This window comes from Gopherus flavomarginatus, chromosome 5 (genome assembly GCF_025201925.1).
Source record: "Gopherus flavomarginatus isolate rGopFla2 chromosome 5, rGopFla2.mat.asm, whole genome shotgun sequence".
Lineage (NCBI taxonomy): Eukaryota > Metazoa > Chordata > Testudines > Testudinidae > Gopherus > Gopherus flavomarginatus.
This window is the reverse complement of record NC_066621.1, coordinates 91,649,535-91,667,288: the sequence shown is the minus strand read 5'-3', so window position 1 is coordinate 91,667,288 and position 17,754 is coordinate 91,649,535. Positions and strand designations below refer to the sequence as shown.

General features: G+C 45.3%; 1 protein-coding gene across 1 annotated transcript; it reads left to right on the top strand.

Annotated features, from left to right (window-relative positions):
* Window positions 1-959: 959 nt before the first annotated feature.
* On the top strand, window positions 960-9,121 carry CCDC177 (coiled-coil domain containing 177). The gene is made up of 2 exons (XM_050953506.1): window positions 960-4,036; window positions 4,605-9,121. Exons 1-2 carry the CDS (start codon window positions 3,862-3,864, stop codon window positions 6,572-6,574), a joined length of 2,145 nt encoding a protein of 714 aa, XP_050809463.1. The 5' UTR covers window positions 960-3,861; the 3' UTR covers window positions 6,575-9,121.
* Window positions 9,122-17,754: the final 8,633 nt, after the last annotated feature.

The window sequence follows — 17,754 nt, the reverse complement described above, 5'->3', positions numbered from 1 at the left end:
GGAGTGCAATCGTATTAGACCCTGCATAAGGAGGCAAGGGGGCACCTTCTACCTTCCCCATATACCCATGAAAGGGACAGGAATAGTCTGGGGCAGGGGTAGGCAACCTATGGCACGCGAGCCGAAGGCGGCACATGAGCTGATTTTCAGTTGCACTCACACTGCCCGGGTCCTGGCCACAGGTTCCAGGGAGCTCTGCATTTTAATTTAATTTTAAACGAAACTTCTTAAACATCTTAAAAACCTTATTTACTTTACATACAACAATAGTTTAGTTATATATTATAGATTTATAGAAAGAGACCTTCTAAAAACGTTAAAATGTATTACTGGTACGTGAAACCTTAAATCAGAGTGAATAAATGAAGACTCGGCACACCACCCCTGGTCTGGGCATAAAATGGGAGTATTTGTGAACCCCAGTCAGTATCCAGAGAGACCCAAGGAGAGTAGAAAATCCAGACAATACTGAGACGTGATTTAGCTTGGAAAATGTAAGGAATTACATTGAGGGGGAAATAACCATAAACCAAGTATTCACTGGAAGGGAGAGACCTGAGAGGCAGTAACATTGAAAGAAAATGTAGGAGTCATAGCAAATGAGATCTGAGTTGAAGAATCATGTCGGGGAGAAAAAGGCCAATGCAACCATGGGTTGTACATTCAGAGGCACCATGCCACAAAGCAGAGAGGTAACAGTCCTCCTCCAGGTAGCTCTGGTGTGACAGCACATGGAATACCATGTTCAGTTCTGGGCATCTAATTATCAGAAAGATATTGACAAATTAGAGAGTTCCGAGAAAAAGCCGATAAATGACTGTGGGGCTGGGGTAAAGTGACCAGATGTCCTGGTTTTATAGGGATAGTCCCAATTTTTGGGTCTTTTTCTTATATAGGCTCCTATTACCTCCCACCCCCTGACCCTATTTTTCACACTCGCTGTCTGAACATCCTAGGCTGGAGAGATTGATTTATGAGGATAACATGGTTAGCTTGGCTAAGGGCCAGCTAAGAGGGAACATGAAAACAATTTACAAACATTGGAAAGGTGTAAACACAAAGGAGGGGAGGACTGATTTGAGCATAATAAAAAGGGACAGGGGCACTTATTTAAGACTAACATCCACAAATTAAGAAAGGGAACATTTAAGCTAAATTTAATGGAAAACATCCTGACAATGAGATCTCTGTGGAATGGTTTCCTAAGGGAAATGGTCGAAGCCCCATGCACTGGCAATTTTAAAATTAGACTGGACAAAACGCTAATAAATGTGCAATAAAGCGCAGCTGTACACTGGCAGGGAGATGCACTAGCTGTGTTAATACATCTTTTTCCAAAGCTAGCTTCTATGGGCCTGATTCTGCATTTCCCAGCACCTTGAGCTGTGATTTACCCCAGTGCAAAAGTGCTGTAAAATGCTACCAAAGGAGATTAGTAGCATTTTATCTCCACTTTGGATTAGTGTATAAATGACTACACAAGGTGCAGGGCAAAAGAGAAATGGGCCCTATCATCCTGTAAATAAAAAGGATCAGTGACAGAAATGTGTCTCTTCAATCCCTCCAGAGTGCCCTTGGACATTCAGCCTCTGGTCTGCATTAGTCCTCTAGAGAGAGATTAATATGGCCCTGTGGGCAGACTGTGCATACTAATACCTCATAAAGACACAGAAGGCAGCTTTTAGTGTTCCTTGTGTAAAGCAGGTCCATAAGTAAATAGAAGGAACAAAAGGCCCAAACTAGGCAACAGTGAAGGTTGCAACAGCAACTTTTGAAGAGCCAAAGGGTCACGTATAAATTTGCATATCAATGTACATAAGGTAAATATCAAAACACAAACACATGCAACTCTAATATTTTCCATGAGGCAGAGAATACAGTCCTAGTTTGGCAGTAACGATGCACCCATTATTATTAGTTTTACTAGTTATTTGCATTATGGTAGTGCCTACAGGCCCAGCCCTCACTGGGCAAGGCATTGAGCACACTGTCGTGTCCTGAAGAATTCACGATTTACGTGTGAGACTGGTTGCTGATCTTTATAGTTGTCACCTAGATACTATGATGATAAATCCATTAGATTTGATAAATCAATATTGTTTGTTGGTAGAGTTTGCCACCTACCTACTTGGTATACTGGTGTGGATGTACTAGAAATCCCTAAGCAGACAGGTCAAAAGTGTTTGTTATCTGAGTGCACCAGCAATAACAACCTGCAGTTGGCCACTAGTCCTTACCTTACTGTTACAAGGAGAGGGCAGTCCCAGGCTGCATTTTAGGCCTTTGTGGGCCATATTTGACCCTTAAACTACACTTTACCCTTAAATTGGGGCTGTCCTAGAGGTCATTTGTCTGGTCACATGTTGTTCTTCAAGTAACCCTAAACTGTAAATGTATCAATTAAATGGCAAGTTGATTAACAGCATTAACGGTTGTAATGAACTGGCTACTATGTTTACTACTGTCCTCTATTGGATAGAATCAGAACTGTTTAGCTGTGTCAGAGACAGTATACTGCTGACAGCGAGCAGAGATTCCCCATACATTCAACTGCGCTTTTATAGCAGGAAGCTTTTTATCTCAGAGGTGACAGTGAAGTCAAGACAAGCCGAATAGTGATAACCATTAAGTCCAAGGAGGCTGCAGATTTATTACAATATATTTACATGGTGAGCTATGTCCCCTCAATTCTCTCCCCAGCAAGAAAAAATGGAATAAAAGTAACAGCAGGTAACATTCTTAGTAGGGGAAGTAAGGTCTTGTGGTCAAGGCACTGGACTGGGACTCAGAAGATGTTGGTTTAATTTCCAGCTTTGCCACATATTCCCTTTGGGACCTTAGGCAAGTCACTTAATCTCCCTGTGTCTCAGTTCCCCATCTGTAAAATTAGGTTAAGAGTCCTTCCTTTCCTCCACATTTTCTTCTGTCTTTTCTATATAGCCTATAAAATCTTGGGGTGGGGGGACTGTCTCTTTTTAAATATATATACAGAGCTTGGCATACTGGGGCCCCGACATCCACTGGGGCCTGTATGCACTACAGTAATACATTTAAAATAATAACAACATTCCTAGGTAAACATACACACATACATTTTATGGAATTGGCAGGATAGCAGCTGTTGCTTTACACCATAACGACTCTCTCCAATAAGAATTCACCTGGCCCTTTTATTTCAGAGCATTCTAAATAGTTTTTAAAAAAAAGAGGGAGGGGAAATCCTGGGAAGCTAATACATTTGCTTGTGAAATTTGTCACCTCCTCCACCTAAACCACCCCATACTACAAGTGCCAGACAAGATGACCCTAGTGCTACTTGGAGAACTGCTCGTCATGTATGCATAGTCCCTTCTTTTTGTCCCCCCCCCCACCCCCGTCATGAAAAGAGAAGCAGTTTGGGGTTGTGGGTAGTTTGTTCCCCCCTCCCCCTCTTCAGCCAACACTTGCTCTTATCAAATCCCAGCCTCTACTAAGGATAGCTGGGGAAGGAGACCGAGGTAAATTGCAAGATTTTGGAGGCTGTAGAGAAGCCAGGTCAGGGGTGTAACTATCTGTCCCCCTAAAAGAATGCCTGAGATTGCACCCTCCTCCTGTGTTTAGGTGAAGTGTCGGCGCAGGGTTTGCTGGGAGCCATGGAGGGGCAGCTGCTGCTGTTACCATCAGTAACCTGATCCAGCACTAAACAGCTTCTTACATCTACTGAAGAGGAGGAAGCAAGGGGACAAAAGCCCACGGTTCCGCCTGCCGCTGAAAGAGCCAAAGCAAAGTGCAGTAAGTGAATGACATCCACAATTCCGCTCTATCCTGAATGATCCAGGAAGGACGTTTAAGCCTTAGCATGTTGTCTGCAGACGTAGGCTGATGCACGTTTGTTTGGGGCTGGGGGTTGGGGGGAAAGCCAGGGGCATTACCCTGGAGTCACAGGCTCACATGCATGGGGAGGGATGTTCTCCGTGTCGCAGGATGATGCTTCTGTGCTCGGCAGAGAAAGACAAGGGTTTTTTGCCAAGCAGTCTGTTAGCAGAGGCTCTGCATGGTCAGTATCCTCGCGCTGCATTCCGGCCACAGAATAAAGAGAGTGGAAATGTTGCATTGGGAAAGCGAAAGGGTGTTTGCTTGGCTATCGCTGTTTGTTTGATCCGGTGTGCAACAATGCCTTTGCCAGCCTTTAGGAATAAGAATTGAACTGCAGCTTGGCTTGTCACCCTCCTTCTCACTGCCCCTCTGCCCAAGGTGAATGTCTGAGAGGTTAAATGACACTTAAAAGCAGTGCCTTTGGTCCCTGCACAAAGAAACCTGCCCAGTCTGGGAAGCCTGCATCCCAAATGCTGCCTGGGCAGCCGGTCCTTTCATGTGCCACTAGTTATGACTTTGCAACTTCGAGCAGAAATGGTCCTGCATGGAATTAACACACACGCAGGCTGTACTGTGCCGCCCGTGACCGCGGGCAGTTTTCCTCCCCGCGTTGCCTCTTTGCTCAGGGTTGCATCAGTTTTGTGTGCGTGAGAGCAGCGCCCGGTTAATCCTCGCGTGGATTAAATCGGCTGGCCGGGCTATTGTACGATTTATCCCCCTGATGGGTTGTTGTTTTTTTTCCATTGCAGTCTCCGGCGGGTCAGGCATGGTGGATCCGGCGGCGGAGCCGGGCGAGGAGAAATCCACAGACCCAGGCGGCGCAGCTGGAGATGGGGCGCCCCCGGCAGCGGCGGGCGAAGGGGCCCCGCGTCCGCCGCCGCCAACGCCCGCGGGGGAGCCAGGGAGGCGCCGCGAGCAGTCCCCGCTGCTGCATTTGGACCTCTTCAACTTCGACTGCCCGGAGGCCGAGGGCAGCCGCTACGTGCTCACCAGCCCCCGCTCCCTGGAGGCGTGCGCCCGGTGCGCGGTCAAGCCGGTGGAGCTGCTGCCCAGGGCCCTGAGTGAGCTGGTGAGGGAGGCCCCGGGCAGGTCCATGCGGGTGGCAGCCGGCCTGTACGAGGTCTACGAGATGGACCGGCAGAGGAAGCTGCAGCAGTGCCGGGAGGAAAGAGAAAGGATTATCCGAGAGGAGAAGAGAAGGATTTTCACTCCCCTCATGCTAAGCAGCCTCCCTTCCTCCCCAGCTGCCAGGATCTCCTTCAAAACCACCACCAATGGGAGTTGCACTCTAGCTCCAGGGGCAGGGGCTCCAACTGGGACCAAGACCAAGAGCCATTCCCTGGACTCGCTGCAGAAACGGAGAGAGGGGTTCTCCACCAAAACCTCCTCAGAATCAGGGGCATCTTCGTCCTACAGCGGAGAAAGCTTTAGGGACAGATGGCCCAAAGGGACCCCTCGGACTAGGACGGTGGCTGCCATGAACTCCCTGGTGGGCAGAAGCTTCAGCCTGGGGGACCTGAGCCACTCCCCACAGACCACAAAGAAAGTGGAGAAGATCGTCAAGGAGGTGAAGAAGAAGAAAGGTCTCAAGGAGGTGCCCAAGAGGGACAGGAAGATAGCTGCCTTGATGATAGCCAAGCACCAGGAGGAGAACATCCTGAACGAGCAGAGGTATGCCGCCCACCTCCAGTGGGACAGCCAGCGGCGACGGGCGGAGCAGCAGAGGGAGCAGGAAGAGAAAGAGAAGCAGAGGGCTCTGCTGCAGTGCCAAAAGATGTGGGAGTCCCAGGTTGAGAAACGCCGTGGGAAGCTGACCCAAGGGCAGAAGGAGGCTACCATGATGAAGCAGAAGCAGTGCCTGATGTACGAAGAGAGGTGGAGGGAGCAGGCGGAGAAGCAAGACAGAATGAAAAGGGATAAGCTAGAGAGAGCCATCCTGGAAGATAAGCAGAAGAAGCTCCATCAAGAGCACAACCTGAAGGTAAAGGAAGAAGACAAGAAAGAATTCCTGGAACGAGAAGAACAGCTGTTGCAGGATAAGCTGTCCACTGCTGCACAGAAGAAGCTGAAGAAAGAGCTGCAGCTGCAGAAGGAAAAGAAGTTGCTCAACCAAGCTGAGAAGCTGAAGCATGAAGCCCTGCTCAAGGAACTGGTCAGGCAAGAGGCAGAGGAGAAAGAGATGCTAAAGGCCTCCCTGGAGGTTAACCTGCACAAGGCCCAGGAGAACTATGAGCAGCTAATTGAGAAGAGGAACCAAGAGCTAAGGGAGAAAGCTAAACGGGAGGAGATGCAAATCCAGAGAGCCAAGCTGGCAGCCGAGAAGAAGGAGAGGGAGCAGAAGGAGCACTTGGAGGCCCTGGCCAAAGCGACAGAGAGGAAACTCCAGCATGCTGCCCAGATGGCTGAGGAGGTGGTCCAACAGAAAGCACGCAAGGTGATCCTAAGCCGCCTGGAGAAGGAGAAGATGCAGAAGGTAAACAAGCAGAAGGTGGAGCAGTACGAGGACTTCCGACGCAGGGAGATCCTCCTGTCCATTGAGAGGAAACTAGAGAGGAGTGAGCAGATCTTCAAGGAGAAGAAGACTGTCCTGGAAAATGCCAGGTCGGTTGCCCGGGCATCCTTCCACATCCGGGAAAAGGTGCGGGAGGAAACGAACATGCGCACCTTTGACAAGATGGTCTCTGAGGCAGAATTGCATGCCAGCCTGGATAAAAAATGAAAGGTCTTTTCTTTCTGTGGATAAGTGGGGGATATATCATCTGGTGCCCATCAGAACACATTAGAAAGCTCTTTCATATTAGAAAATTTCAGTTTTTAACCCTGATTTATAATTTTCGGGGAGTAGGGCTCAGCACAAACCCTGTGGCAGCTATTTCACATACCTTTTTAAAAAATGCTTTTGTTTTGGGGGTTATTTTACGAGACTGACCTTTGTTATCCCTTCCAGAAGAGAAGTTACCCCATCCCCACTCTACACAAAGATATATTCAAGGATTAAAGCAGAAGCACACAAATTTACTCAAGTGAGGGTTGCAAAGGCAACTTCCCAGAAACCTGTGGGCTACCTCAAATTTGCCTAAAACGGACCAAATTGCAGTCACCCTCATCTTTATTATGACAAGGGCAGACAGTAGAGAGTACATCTCTCAGCATGTAACACTTCATTTTGATTTGAGTGACTTTCAGCTTGGATCGAGAGGCTGGGAACTGTGTTCTCGTTGTGTCATGCTTCCATACTAAAGATGAGGATGTCCCCATTATAGAACTCCCTGGGGTGCTTTTGGCCCATGGTTTGCACTTTATTCACTACTGATGTAAAATGTGGAAAAAGAGGTGCCTATGACAAGATTTTTTAACACCATGCAAGAGGTTATCATAACCATAGCTGGGCACATGCTGCAAATCAACATTTACTCAAATAACCCCCCAGAGTTCCTTTTGATGATGATATTCACAACCCCTTTTATTCACTTTCCACAGATGATCGCACAAAGGAATTTTTGTTTGCAAGAATGTTTGCAGAAAGGGAAATGATCACAAATACTACTACTGCAAATATGCATTCCTGGGGTATTTGCACAGGAAGTGATTGTGTGGCCTTCTCAGAAAGCTCTGTATATGTGTTATGGAGTTATCCAATCAGGGAGCAGAACTAATACCATGTGACTTAGGTGACCCATCACAGCTTTAATTGCAAATTATGAATAACTACTATGTGACATGCTAGTTATGTGAAAGGTTCATGAGCAATCCATAGACTGAAATATGTTTGCACAAACTGTTCATTGAATGTCAGAAAGTGAACAAACTTCTGAAAACCTGCCTGTTTACAATCATTTGTGAAAAGAAAAGAGGATTAAATTTGTAAAGTAAATTATTTGCAGTGAATAGTTCACCCAGCTCTAATCATGACTTACTAAATATTACAACATTTAGTTGTCCATTGTTACTAATAATTATGTTCTGTTCTTTATGGCACGTAAAACAAAAAATGCACATTCTGCGACAAATTATGTTTTGTTGTGGATTCACTCAGCAGAGGAATGTGGGATTTTCACAACTCTAACTAGATATCACGTACAGAGGAATGAGCCCTGCTGTTAAGGAACTGGGACTGTAAAAAGCCTGCTCACGCCTCATGGAAAACATTCTATATATAGAGATCATTCTGCTCAGTTTTTCTGCATTTATTTTCTCCTTAGTTATTGTTATGAAAACACAGCTGCTTGAATACAGAAAGCTTTGCCATGTTTCTTACAAGATTGTGGTGCACCAGTAGCTTGTTCACAAGTGGGAGGTATACTCCACTGTCTGTGACATCGTATCAGGCTGCTGTGGAAATGGTGATGATGTCACAAACAGAACATGATCACTTCAGATGGGAGAGAAGCAGCAGGAACAGCAAAGCTCCTGTGTTCATACAAATGGCTCTAATAATACAAAATACAGGGGAACAGAAAGACAAAATGTGTTACATTTCACAGATGCATTTCTAAATAGAATGCTCTTCAAAGTTTTCCTTGAGATGGCAGCAGATCTTAAAAGATTTTAAAGAGGATGTTATGTTAGTGGCAACGATAATGTTAGACCAATGTTACCAGGGTATGAACCATGGGAATAGTATAAAAAACAGTGTTGGAAGTGAAGAGGGTGGGTGGTTTGTACGAGTCTTATGGTATTTGCTCCCTCTGGATCACTGGGAAGAAAGACAGTATTGTCTAGTATAAACAGAAGGGGATTAGGAGTCAGGACAAGTGGATTTTATTCCCAGCTCTGCCGCTGACTTGCTGTGTAACACTGGGCAAGTTGCTTATGATACATCTACATTTCAGTAAAAACCCCGAGGCTGACCTGGATCAGCTGACTTGGGCTTGCAGGGCTCATGGTGCGAGGCTAAAAATACAAGTGTAAACATTCAGGTTTGCGCTGAAGCCCAGAGTCCAAGTCCCTCCCTTCCCCATTGGGTTTCAGAGCCCAAGTCCCAAGTCTATACTGCTATTTGTAGCCATGCAGTGTGACCCCAAGTCAGTTGGCCTGGGCTGTGAGACTCACTGATGTGGGGTTTTTCTTTTTGTTTTTGTTGCTGTTGGTTTTTTTTGCTGCATAGATGTATCCTTAGCGCCTGCTCCTGCTTTCATGGAAGTGAATGGCACTGATTTAAAAGGAAGCAGAATCAGGCTCATAGCCTTGCTATACCTTAATTTACCCATCTGTAAAATGGAGATAACACCAAACTTTGTAAATCACTTTGAGATGTTTAGATGAAAGGTGCTAAAGAAGTGCAAAGTATTACTAATGTTTATTTATAATTATATGTATTTATTTAATGTCTTTGTTTTAGTTAGTAAGTAAAGTAAAACATACTTTCCAGGAATTACTTTTGCCTTTGGAAAACACAAGCTTATACCAAATGGCAAGAATATTCAGAAACATAGGACACTGCTGGATTGCCAGGCCCAGAAAGGATTCTCTCTGCTACCCCCCACTGCGTGGTACATTTGTCAGTTTGAACATTAAAATAGGCCACATTTCTCCTGTGTGAGAGTATAAAGCCCAGCAAGGCACCCTATTTTTTGTACTTAAGTTCACCACCAATGCCCTAGTAGCTGCAAAGGTCTAAAGCAGGGGTTTCAAACGTATGAGCCAGATGCAGCCCACTTGATGTGCTGATATGGACCTAGTGACATATACAAATTGGGCACAATCTAAGCTTTCATTATAAAAAAGAGTCAAGGTGAAATCCTAGCCCCATTGAAGTCAATGACAAAATGCCCATTGATTTCAATGGGGCCAGGATGTCAACCTTGTTTCTAGTCCTTTTTTCTGAGGAGAAAACCTTCCAAATGTGATGTGAGTCTATCTAATGCAGTGTTTTTTTCTGGGACCGCAGAAGGCCTGAAACAATGACAGATAGGTAGGTACACCTATTCAGCTCACTGCGGGGTCACTTTTAAAGTCCGTTGCTGATCATTTTAGCAGATATAATGGGGGAAGTAAGCAATGCTGAATGCGATAATAAAATAAACAAATACATAATAAAAGACGCCGGCTAGGTTGCGCATACCCGACTTATGCAAATCTGCACTTACGGAAAAAGTTCCGTAAGCTACAAATAGGAGGAGGCTTTTTTGGCATAATTGTTGGGTATATGTGTCTGACTTACGCAGAATTCAAGTTACACAAGGTGTTCTGGAACGGAACGCTTGCGTAAGTTGGGGAGCGTCTGTAGTAGCTGAAAGTATAATCAGTCCATAAAGGTGTAATTCTGTTCTGCATGTATATACTTTCTAAATGGAGCGACCTTGATCCAAAGCCCATTGGAGTCAGTGGGAGTCTTTCCATTGATTTCAATGGGGTTTAATCAAGGCCCCAAATAGCTCAAATTCAGAAGTGCTCAAACTTGTGGCATCGGAGGGCATGTCAGCAAGCTGGGCAGAGGCCTGAGAGAGGCTCCTGGAACCTGCTTCTGCTTCTTGTTGATTTCAGTGGGAGCAGAATTAGGTCTCTAAATACATGTAAAATTAAGCCAATTCTATTTTCAGTATTGAGATGTTCAATGTCAGAAATGACCTTAGCCCTTCTGCTACCCATGGTGGAAAATGGTTTTGGTGCCCCTCATGGCCAAGCCAAAAAAAGGAGGATGACCTCTGATGGTCCTTCACTAGGATTATAAAACACAACCATATCATGAGCTATTCTTTTATTATAAGTCTAAGATTTTGCCATTAGAGTATGTTTTCTTGCATATTCTAATGATCCCTGCACAATTTAAATATCTGAACTTAAAAAAACCAAAAAACCAATTACCACTGTCAGCGGGTCTCTGTGGCCAGAAGTATTGGGTGGCTATCTTCCTTACAGATATGCTGGAACCAACTCTCACCTCTGAATTTCCAAACATTAGGAAAACTCAGATCCACATCTCAAGCCAGAGCCAAATTTCACAACTGACCCTTATCTCTACTGTGTCAAACCAAAACCCAGACCCACATACACGTAGGTTCAAATCCAGACTCAAACTCAGACTTGGACCCCTCGCTAACATCCAGTTGATTACCGCTGGACTGATTATTCGTGATCATTCTTGATCTGGCTAGAATTTGCAGACTGAATACACACAGAGTGTTCTGGACTTCAGATACAAATGCTATCTGGAGAAACTCTTCCATTGACATAAACTGGACTGTTGCCTGATTAAGACAACATAATCAAGCCAGTATTGCTGGAAGAAGAGAGACACCCACATCACTGTATACCTAACAACATGATAGAAAAAGATCTTTTAATAATATGAAGTTTCTCATAGTTGTGTGCTTTTTTGTCTGCATGGATATGAAAAAGATACATGATGGCCAGAATTCTCTTCTTGACTCTATGGTGTGTCTCTGTTGTCCACAATGCATATCTGCACTCATTACATGGTAAAATTCGTGATGACCTAAGTTGGACATTCCAGCCACACAATGAAGGCAGAATATGGTAGATCCAAGAGGAGAAATTTTCCCTTTATGTGCTACAAGGCCTAGACTGGATTGGAAAATTTAGGGGACATAGATTTGCTATCCTGGATCAGACCATTGGCCCATCAAGTTCAGTCTGCTGCCTCTGCTAGAGTCACTACTTGAGAGAAATAACATTTCTTCTTCCCCCAACCCTAGCTGATTGTGCAGTGCTGAACATAGGGAAAGACCATCCTCCCTGACCCCTGTCAGTGATTGCATCCTCAGCCAGGAGATTTGATTTTGGTAGTTTCCACTTGTCTGTGAATTTTCTTGCTTGTGTTGGTTGTCAGAAAGTAAGTATTATAACATTATTTTCTGATGCTGTGTTTAATAGCCTTTAAAAAGGCAGGAGAGAAGGAGGAAACAAAGTAAAACAATAAAATGGGTTCTCAAAAGGGTTCGGGACCCCTCAGAGGGTCACAAGGTTATTACGTGGGAGATGGCGAGCTGTCAGTCTCCAGCCCAAACCCTGCTTTTCCTCCAGCATTTATAATGGTGTTAAATATATTAAAATGTGTTTTTAATTTATAAGGGGGGGGTCACACTCAAAGGCTTGCTATATGAAATGGGTCATCAGTACAAAAGTTTGAGAACCCCTGCAATAAAATATCCATCTTTGCGGTGTGGAGAGCTGTGGAGCCAGTAACCATGCCAGTTTTCATACAGAATACCGCTTTGTGGCCCTGTGGCTAGTTCTCTTCTCTCTAGTATGGCAGATTCTCCTGCACGCCTTCAGTCACTGGCTTCGGGAGTTTGTGCAGGCTGGAAATGCTGTGAAGGCAGCAGGCAGTGCTCCCCTGGTGGGGCAGCAGCAGCATGTTACATGGCTGGCAGAGCTCCCCCACCTAGGAGACATATAGATGAGCTCTGAAGGGGACTGCAAACTGTTGCGAGCTTTGGCCCCAGTGCAACAAAGTATGTAACTTTAAGCATATGTTTAAGTGACTTGCTGAATCAAGGCCTGTGGGAGTTAGTAGGAGTTTGGATTAAGGTTCAGGGCCAAATGGATACCGATGTCAAACTGATGTAAGTGGGCAGCGAATCAGCTCCAAAGGGGGTATGTGAGAGTGTGTGTGTATATGCAGTTCATATTTTACCCAGACCAGTTCACCCAGCCCTATTTAAAGTACTGTCAAAATAGGCCTCAGCCAACACCCCATATCCAAACACGCCTAACCTAGGGGTGTGTTCAAAACACAAATCCAGATGTGAAATTCACAGTTAGTCTCTTTGGGCCAAACCACTAAGATCTTGCTCCAGCAAAACTCCCATTGACATTAGTGGGATTTTTGCCTAGGTAAGGACTCTGCGTCTCAACATTTATAAGAGGATAATCTAAAATGTCAAATTCCCCTAAACTTTGAAAGGTGTTAAAAAGCCAGGTTTGGATCTGAATTTTGCCTCTGGAATCCATTCCCATGTAAATTGTTATCCCTTTAGATGATAGCAGCTTTTCTGTGCAACTTCTGGCCCAAAAGAATCCATACCCAGTTGCCATGTAATTTTGCATACATCTCCTGTCTGTCATTGAACACAGATCTGGAAGGGAAATACCACTGTAGTATAATATAATACCACTAATACCATGCATAGTATTCTGATAGCACTTTACAGACTGTCCAAGAGCAAATCTCAAAACCCTCCTGTGAGGTAGATAAGTATTATTGTCCCCATTTTACAGATGGGGAAACTGAAGCAGAGAGAGTTAAATTACTGCACTTGCCTAAGGCCATATTAGAAGTCAGAGGTACAGCTGGGATTATCACTCTGGAGTTCCTGACCGCCTGACCCGTGCACTAACTGATGCCTTTCCTAATTGTTAAGGGAGGCCCGGCTCCACATGATAGCGGCAGTTCTGAACCCTGCTTTCCAGGTGGCACTGTCTTGGAGAATCAAGGATTTAGAGTCACACTCCCATCGTTCGCTCTCCTGCATTGTGCCAAAGTCCAGCAACACCTGTGGGGCATATAAGATTTCTCTAGTCTTATATGGAAGACCATAAGATGTAGTTGCATGGGCAAAGCCCTGTGGGGAGCCCTGCACTAGAAGAGCAGGGCCACCGCACATCAGGAGTGAGATACATTAGCAGGGGGGTCGGGGCTTGGACTGAAATAGTGCAGCAAATCAGAATTAAGGTCCATTGGCAGTGCTTGGAGGGAGAAGGGGAGGACAATTGCACAACACCTGTCTGAGTCTGACTAGGCCACCACTTTCATAAATATAAATGGTAACACTCCTTGTGGGGTTTAAATTGTTAAATGTACAGGACCCAATTCATCCCAGAAGTAACCACACTGACAGCAGTGGAGTTCCACCACGGATGAATGTGACTTACGCAGGCTAACCTCTGATGCGTTTGTGATTATTGCTGTGAATCATTGATTTAGTTCTCATCTGATAGAATTTCCAGGAGCCCCAGGGGGCATCATTCTCAAATCTCTGCACTGTATCCATGGAGTAGGATGGGAGGGTCATGTATCTGCCTTTTTATTTTTAGGCACAGTGGTGGGTTTGTCAATGCTATGTGCTGCACACTGCTTTCTGAGCTGTTTGTGGAAGGCAGACATTTCTGCCTTAACAGGTGCAGCACTGCTGAGCTGGGGAGGATGGACCAGTATACAGGTGCCTTATACAGCAGAGAGACAAACACTAGGGGATAAGAGATTAGACGTCAAATCCTAGTAGAAATGGTGGGAATGTTCTGGGGGTTTTGGAGGGGGAAGGATGGGGGATTTGTTTCTCCACATCCTTAATCAACATCAAGTCAACCTCATATTTTTAAATTTTTATTGTATTATTTATTTTTTGGCGGGGGGGAGGCCAGGGGCTTTAATTTATGACACCTGGCGTTAGCCAGAAGACATTCTCCTCTTTCCCTTCAAAAAAAATCCCAACTGTGTTACTTTGAGTAGTGGGGGTTGGATAATTGCATTTTCCTACAAACTGAAAGATGGGGCCCATTTAACTGAAAAAAACTGTCATAGAATATCAGGGTTGGAAGAGACCTCAGAAGGTCATCTAGTCCAACCCCCTGCTCAAAGCAGGACCAATCCCCAGACAGATTTTTTTTGTCCCAGATCCCTAAATGGCCCCCTCAAGGATTAAACTCACAGTGCTGGGTTTACCAGGCCAATGCTCAAACCACTGAGCTATCCCTCCCCCATCTATGAGTTGCAAGTTTCCTGCTAAAAAATGCCCATTCTGAATGCAAGCAGTTGCAAAATGTGAATTCTCACATGTTCACTATTCAAAAAACAGACATTTCCTTGCAGCTTGAGGCAAAAAGTGAACTGGATGAAGCACGAGCAAGATCACCTAAAACAAAAACAAAAAAAAGCAACAATTTTTGTGTGGAAAAAACAGAGTAGAAAAAAGTCCCTTAAAAACTTATTATTTCCAACCTGAGCCTGCCATTTGCAGTGGCAATGTGAAAGTCAATGGGAACTGATAGGCCAACAGACTGGCCTGTGCATCAGCCAACTACTCCCAGCAGTGTCAGGATTCCAGTCCCTTGCTTCAGGGTGAGATTTGTATCTCCATTGTAGAACAGTGCACCATATAAACCACATCCTTTCTCCTATCCGGGTGCACTGCCTAGAAGCTAAGGAGAGTCTCTCTGCTTCTTTATGTCTCCCTGCGCTCAGGCTGCTCTTTATGTCTTGCAGGCCTGCTTCTCAGTCACAGAATCCTACCATATGGCCCCAGGAATTGGGGCCAAGCCCAGTCCAGGGTGGGCTGAGCCCCAACCAGCGCACCCTGTGACAGTCAGTTTGTCCTCATCTACCCCCTGCTCTTACAGTGCAGTCCTACTGAGAAAGATCTGGTGGGTATCTATGCTCAAGTCAGCACCTTAGTTAGAGTTAGAATAGAGTAGAAAAGCAACGCTGTCCTTTGGTGTCAAGTATCAGAGGATAGCCGTGTTAGTCTGGATCTGTAAAAGCAGCAAAGAATCCTGTGGCACCTTATAGACTAACGTCTGTTAGTCTATAAGGTGCCACAGGATTCTTTGCTGTCCTTTGGGTTTGCTTTTAAATAGAAGCAAATTGTTAGTTTTATTACCCACGTTAACTGAATTCCCAATGCACAATGAAGGTCTTCCACTCTGTAGCACCAAAAGCTGCCCCTCAAGAATTCCAATACAAAGATTTGCCTTGTGGTGCTAAACAATGCAAGCCCCACAATTTGGAACTTTTTACAAGACTTTGGCCCTGAGTAAGGAACTGACAAAAGACCACTGACGTCAATGGGAGCCTTTCCACTGACTTCAGTGGGCTGTGGATTAGGCCCTAGACACCCAGAGGATGGGACGTGGGCGTGCAAAAGGAACTCCACTTACTGTGTGTCTGGCTAGGGGCTAGCCACAGTCGCAGTCTTTGTGCTCCCAGAGCACAAGAACTGGGGATCTAGCACAACCAGTGGCACTAGACTTACCAGTAGTGTAGGGTGAGCATGGGGAAACAGCCTGTCCACGGCAACCAGCAGAATTGAGCCAGTCACGGGGACTCATGCTCTGCCCCGTTAAAGTTCACTGTGAAGAATCTTCTCTGGCCTGCATTTAGGCCAAGATTTAATGTTGATATAAGGCAGAATACAAAACACTCGGTGAAACCCCAGGCCCCACTGACTCAGTGGAGCCAGGATTTCACCCAGGGTGTGTGTGGAGTGGGTCATAGGCACATGCTTAAGAGTGTGGTCCTGATGCCTTCAGCACAGGAGAAATACACAAGTGCCCTGCACAAATCCCTGCAGTGTGCAGCAGCTCTTATAAATTCAAGACAGTGAGTTTTGTTGGGTGTAGATCAGACCTACAACAGGAAGGTGTATCCAAAGCAGCACAGGTTCAAATAGTGCTCACACCACTCGTCAATCTTGTACCCAAAATGTCACAAGTGCCTCAAGAATGGGCTCCCAGAGCATGGTTTCTTCTGGTCCAGCCACAGAGAAGGACCTGGCCCTCTTCTCTGCAGCATAAGTGGTGTTCAGATCACAGTGCAGTTATGAACATTGTGAAGTGAAAGTCTTCTGATCGTGAAGTCACATGATGTTTGAAGCCTCAAAGATCCAGCTTGCTCCACACACACACTTTCATATTTATAAAGAAAATGGTGTTTTTAGCAGTATGTAAAGACAGCCTCCTCTGGCATAAATGAGGGAGTTTCCTCGTTCCCTTTTTGTGGCTGTCATGCCTTGGGAGTGGGGAGGCCTGTCAAAGAGGTCCAGTTCGGGGACAGGATTCCTGAGGGTTGGACTGTGTGCTGACCCAATGGAACAAGGTCTAAATGCTTCATTAGGGAAAGGATCTTTTTTCTATGAGACATGGGCATCTGGGATTGAGGCCAGAGAAGATTCTTGCATAGAAGTGAGATAGAGGTGGCCTTTCCACCCATAAAGAGACTGGACAAATGAAGTTCTAAAATTAATTCAGAATTTTATGCAATACTAATGGGAGCTGCTGGTATTTACTTGCCTTTGTGTTAAATAAAAGGATGCATTCAACATGAGAATGCACAGTGGCTGACACTATGATTCACAGCGTCTGCTAGATGCTGCAAGGTATGGGACACTTTCTGTGCAGGAGAGATATCGTCTTGTAATAGAGACACTCTGTGACTCCTGCAGAAGCTCCCAGAATCTGTGCATTCCTCTTTGCTCAGTACAGCATTGTAACACTGATTTGCTCTGATTCCACTAGAATCTCCTAGAATCTGAAGCTGTCTGTTTTTAGGGACATTGTGCTGTAAAGCAGACACCTTCCTACAGATATGATGGAATTTGCAAGCTCCTCTCTTTAAGGGACAATGTACTGTACCACAGATTTCTTGTGGTGCCCACGGTCTCACGATATTAAAAAACTCTCCCTGCTGGAGGCACTGCACTTGTAATGCAGGATCTCATCAAATCTGTAAGCCGCTCTCTGCATGGACATTGCATTGCAATGCAGATTCTGTCAGATCCTGCAGGAATCACAAATCCACATCTGCAAGGACATTGGCCTGTACAGCTACCAAGGGATTCCTGCAGTGTCTCATGCAAACCCCTCTGCTTATTTTCAGATCTTTCTGATAGAGTTCAAGGAAAGCTGCTCAGGCCCTGCTGTGTAAAATACACTGTGACCCATCACTACGTTTCTGAATCTTCCTCTCCATGGCAACACATTGTGATGTCCCAGGTGTAGGATGCCTCGTCGCAGGGAAGCTTTCTTGGGAAAACACTGTCAAACATATAGGGCATGGTTTTAGCTCAACCCTTTTTTCACTAGGGAGCTGGAGGCAGAAAGTGCAAAGTGAAGAAATGCAGTCTGAGAAAAAGAAAAAGAAAAAGATTTGCTGAGCATCTGGGAGAAGAATGAGAACCATAAAGTGGGAGATTTAAATAGGCTTGAAATTACACGGAATGG

What these genes read in the sequence shown, in the direction of transcription:
- CCDC177 (XM_050953506.1), top strand. Translation starts at nt 3,862, where the DNA reads ATGCACGTTTGTTTGGGGCTGGGGGTTGGGGGGAAAGCCAGGGGCATT. An exon ending in GTTAGCAGAGGCTCTGCATG is followed by an intron (nt 4,037 to 4,604) that starts GTCAGTATCCTC and finishes TTTCCATTGCAG; the next exon opens with TCTCCGGCGGGTCAGGCATG.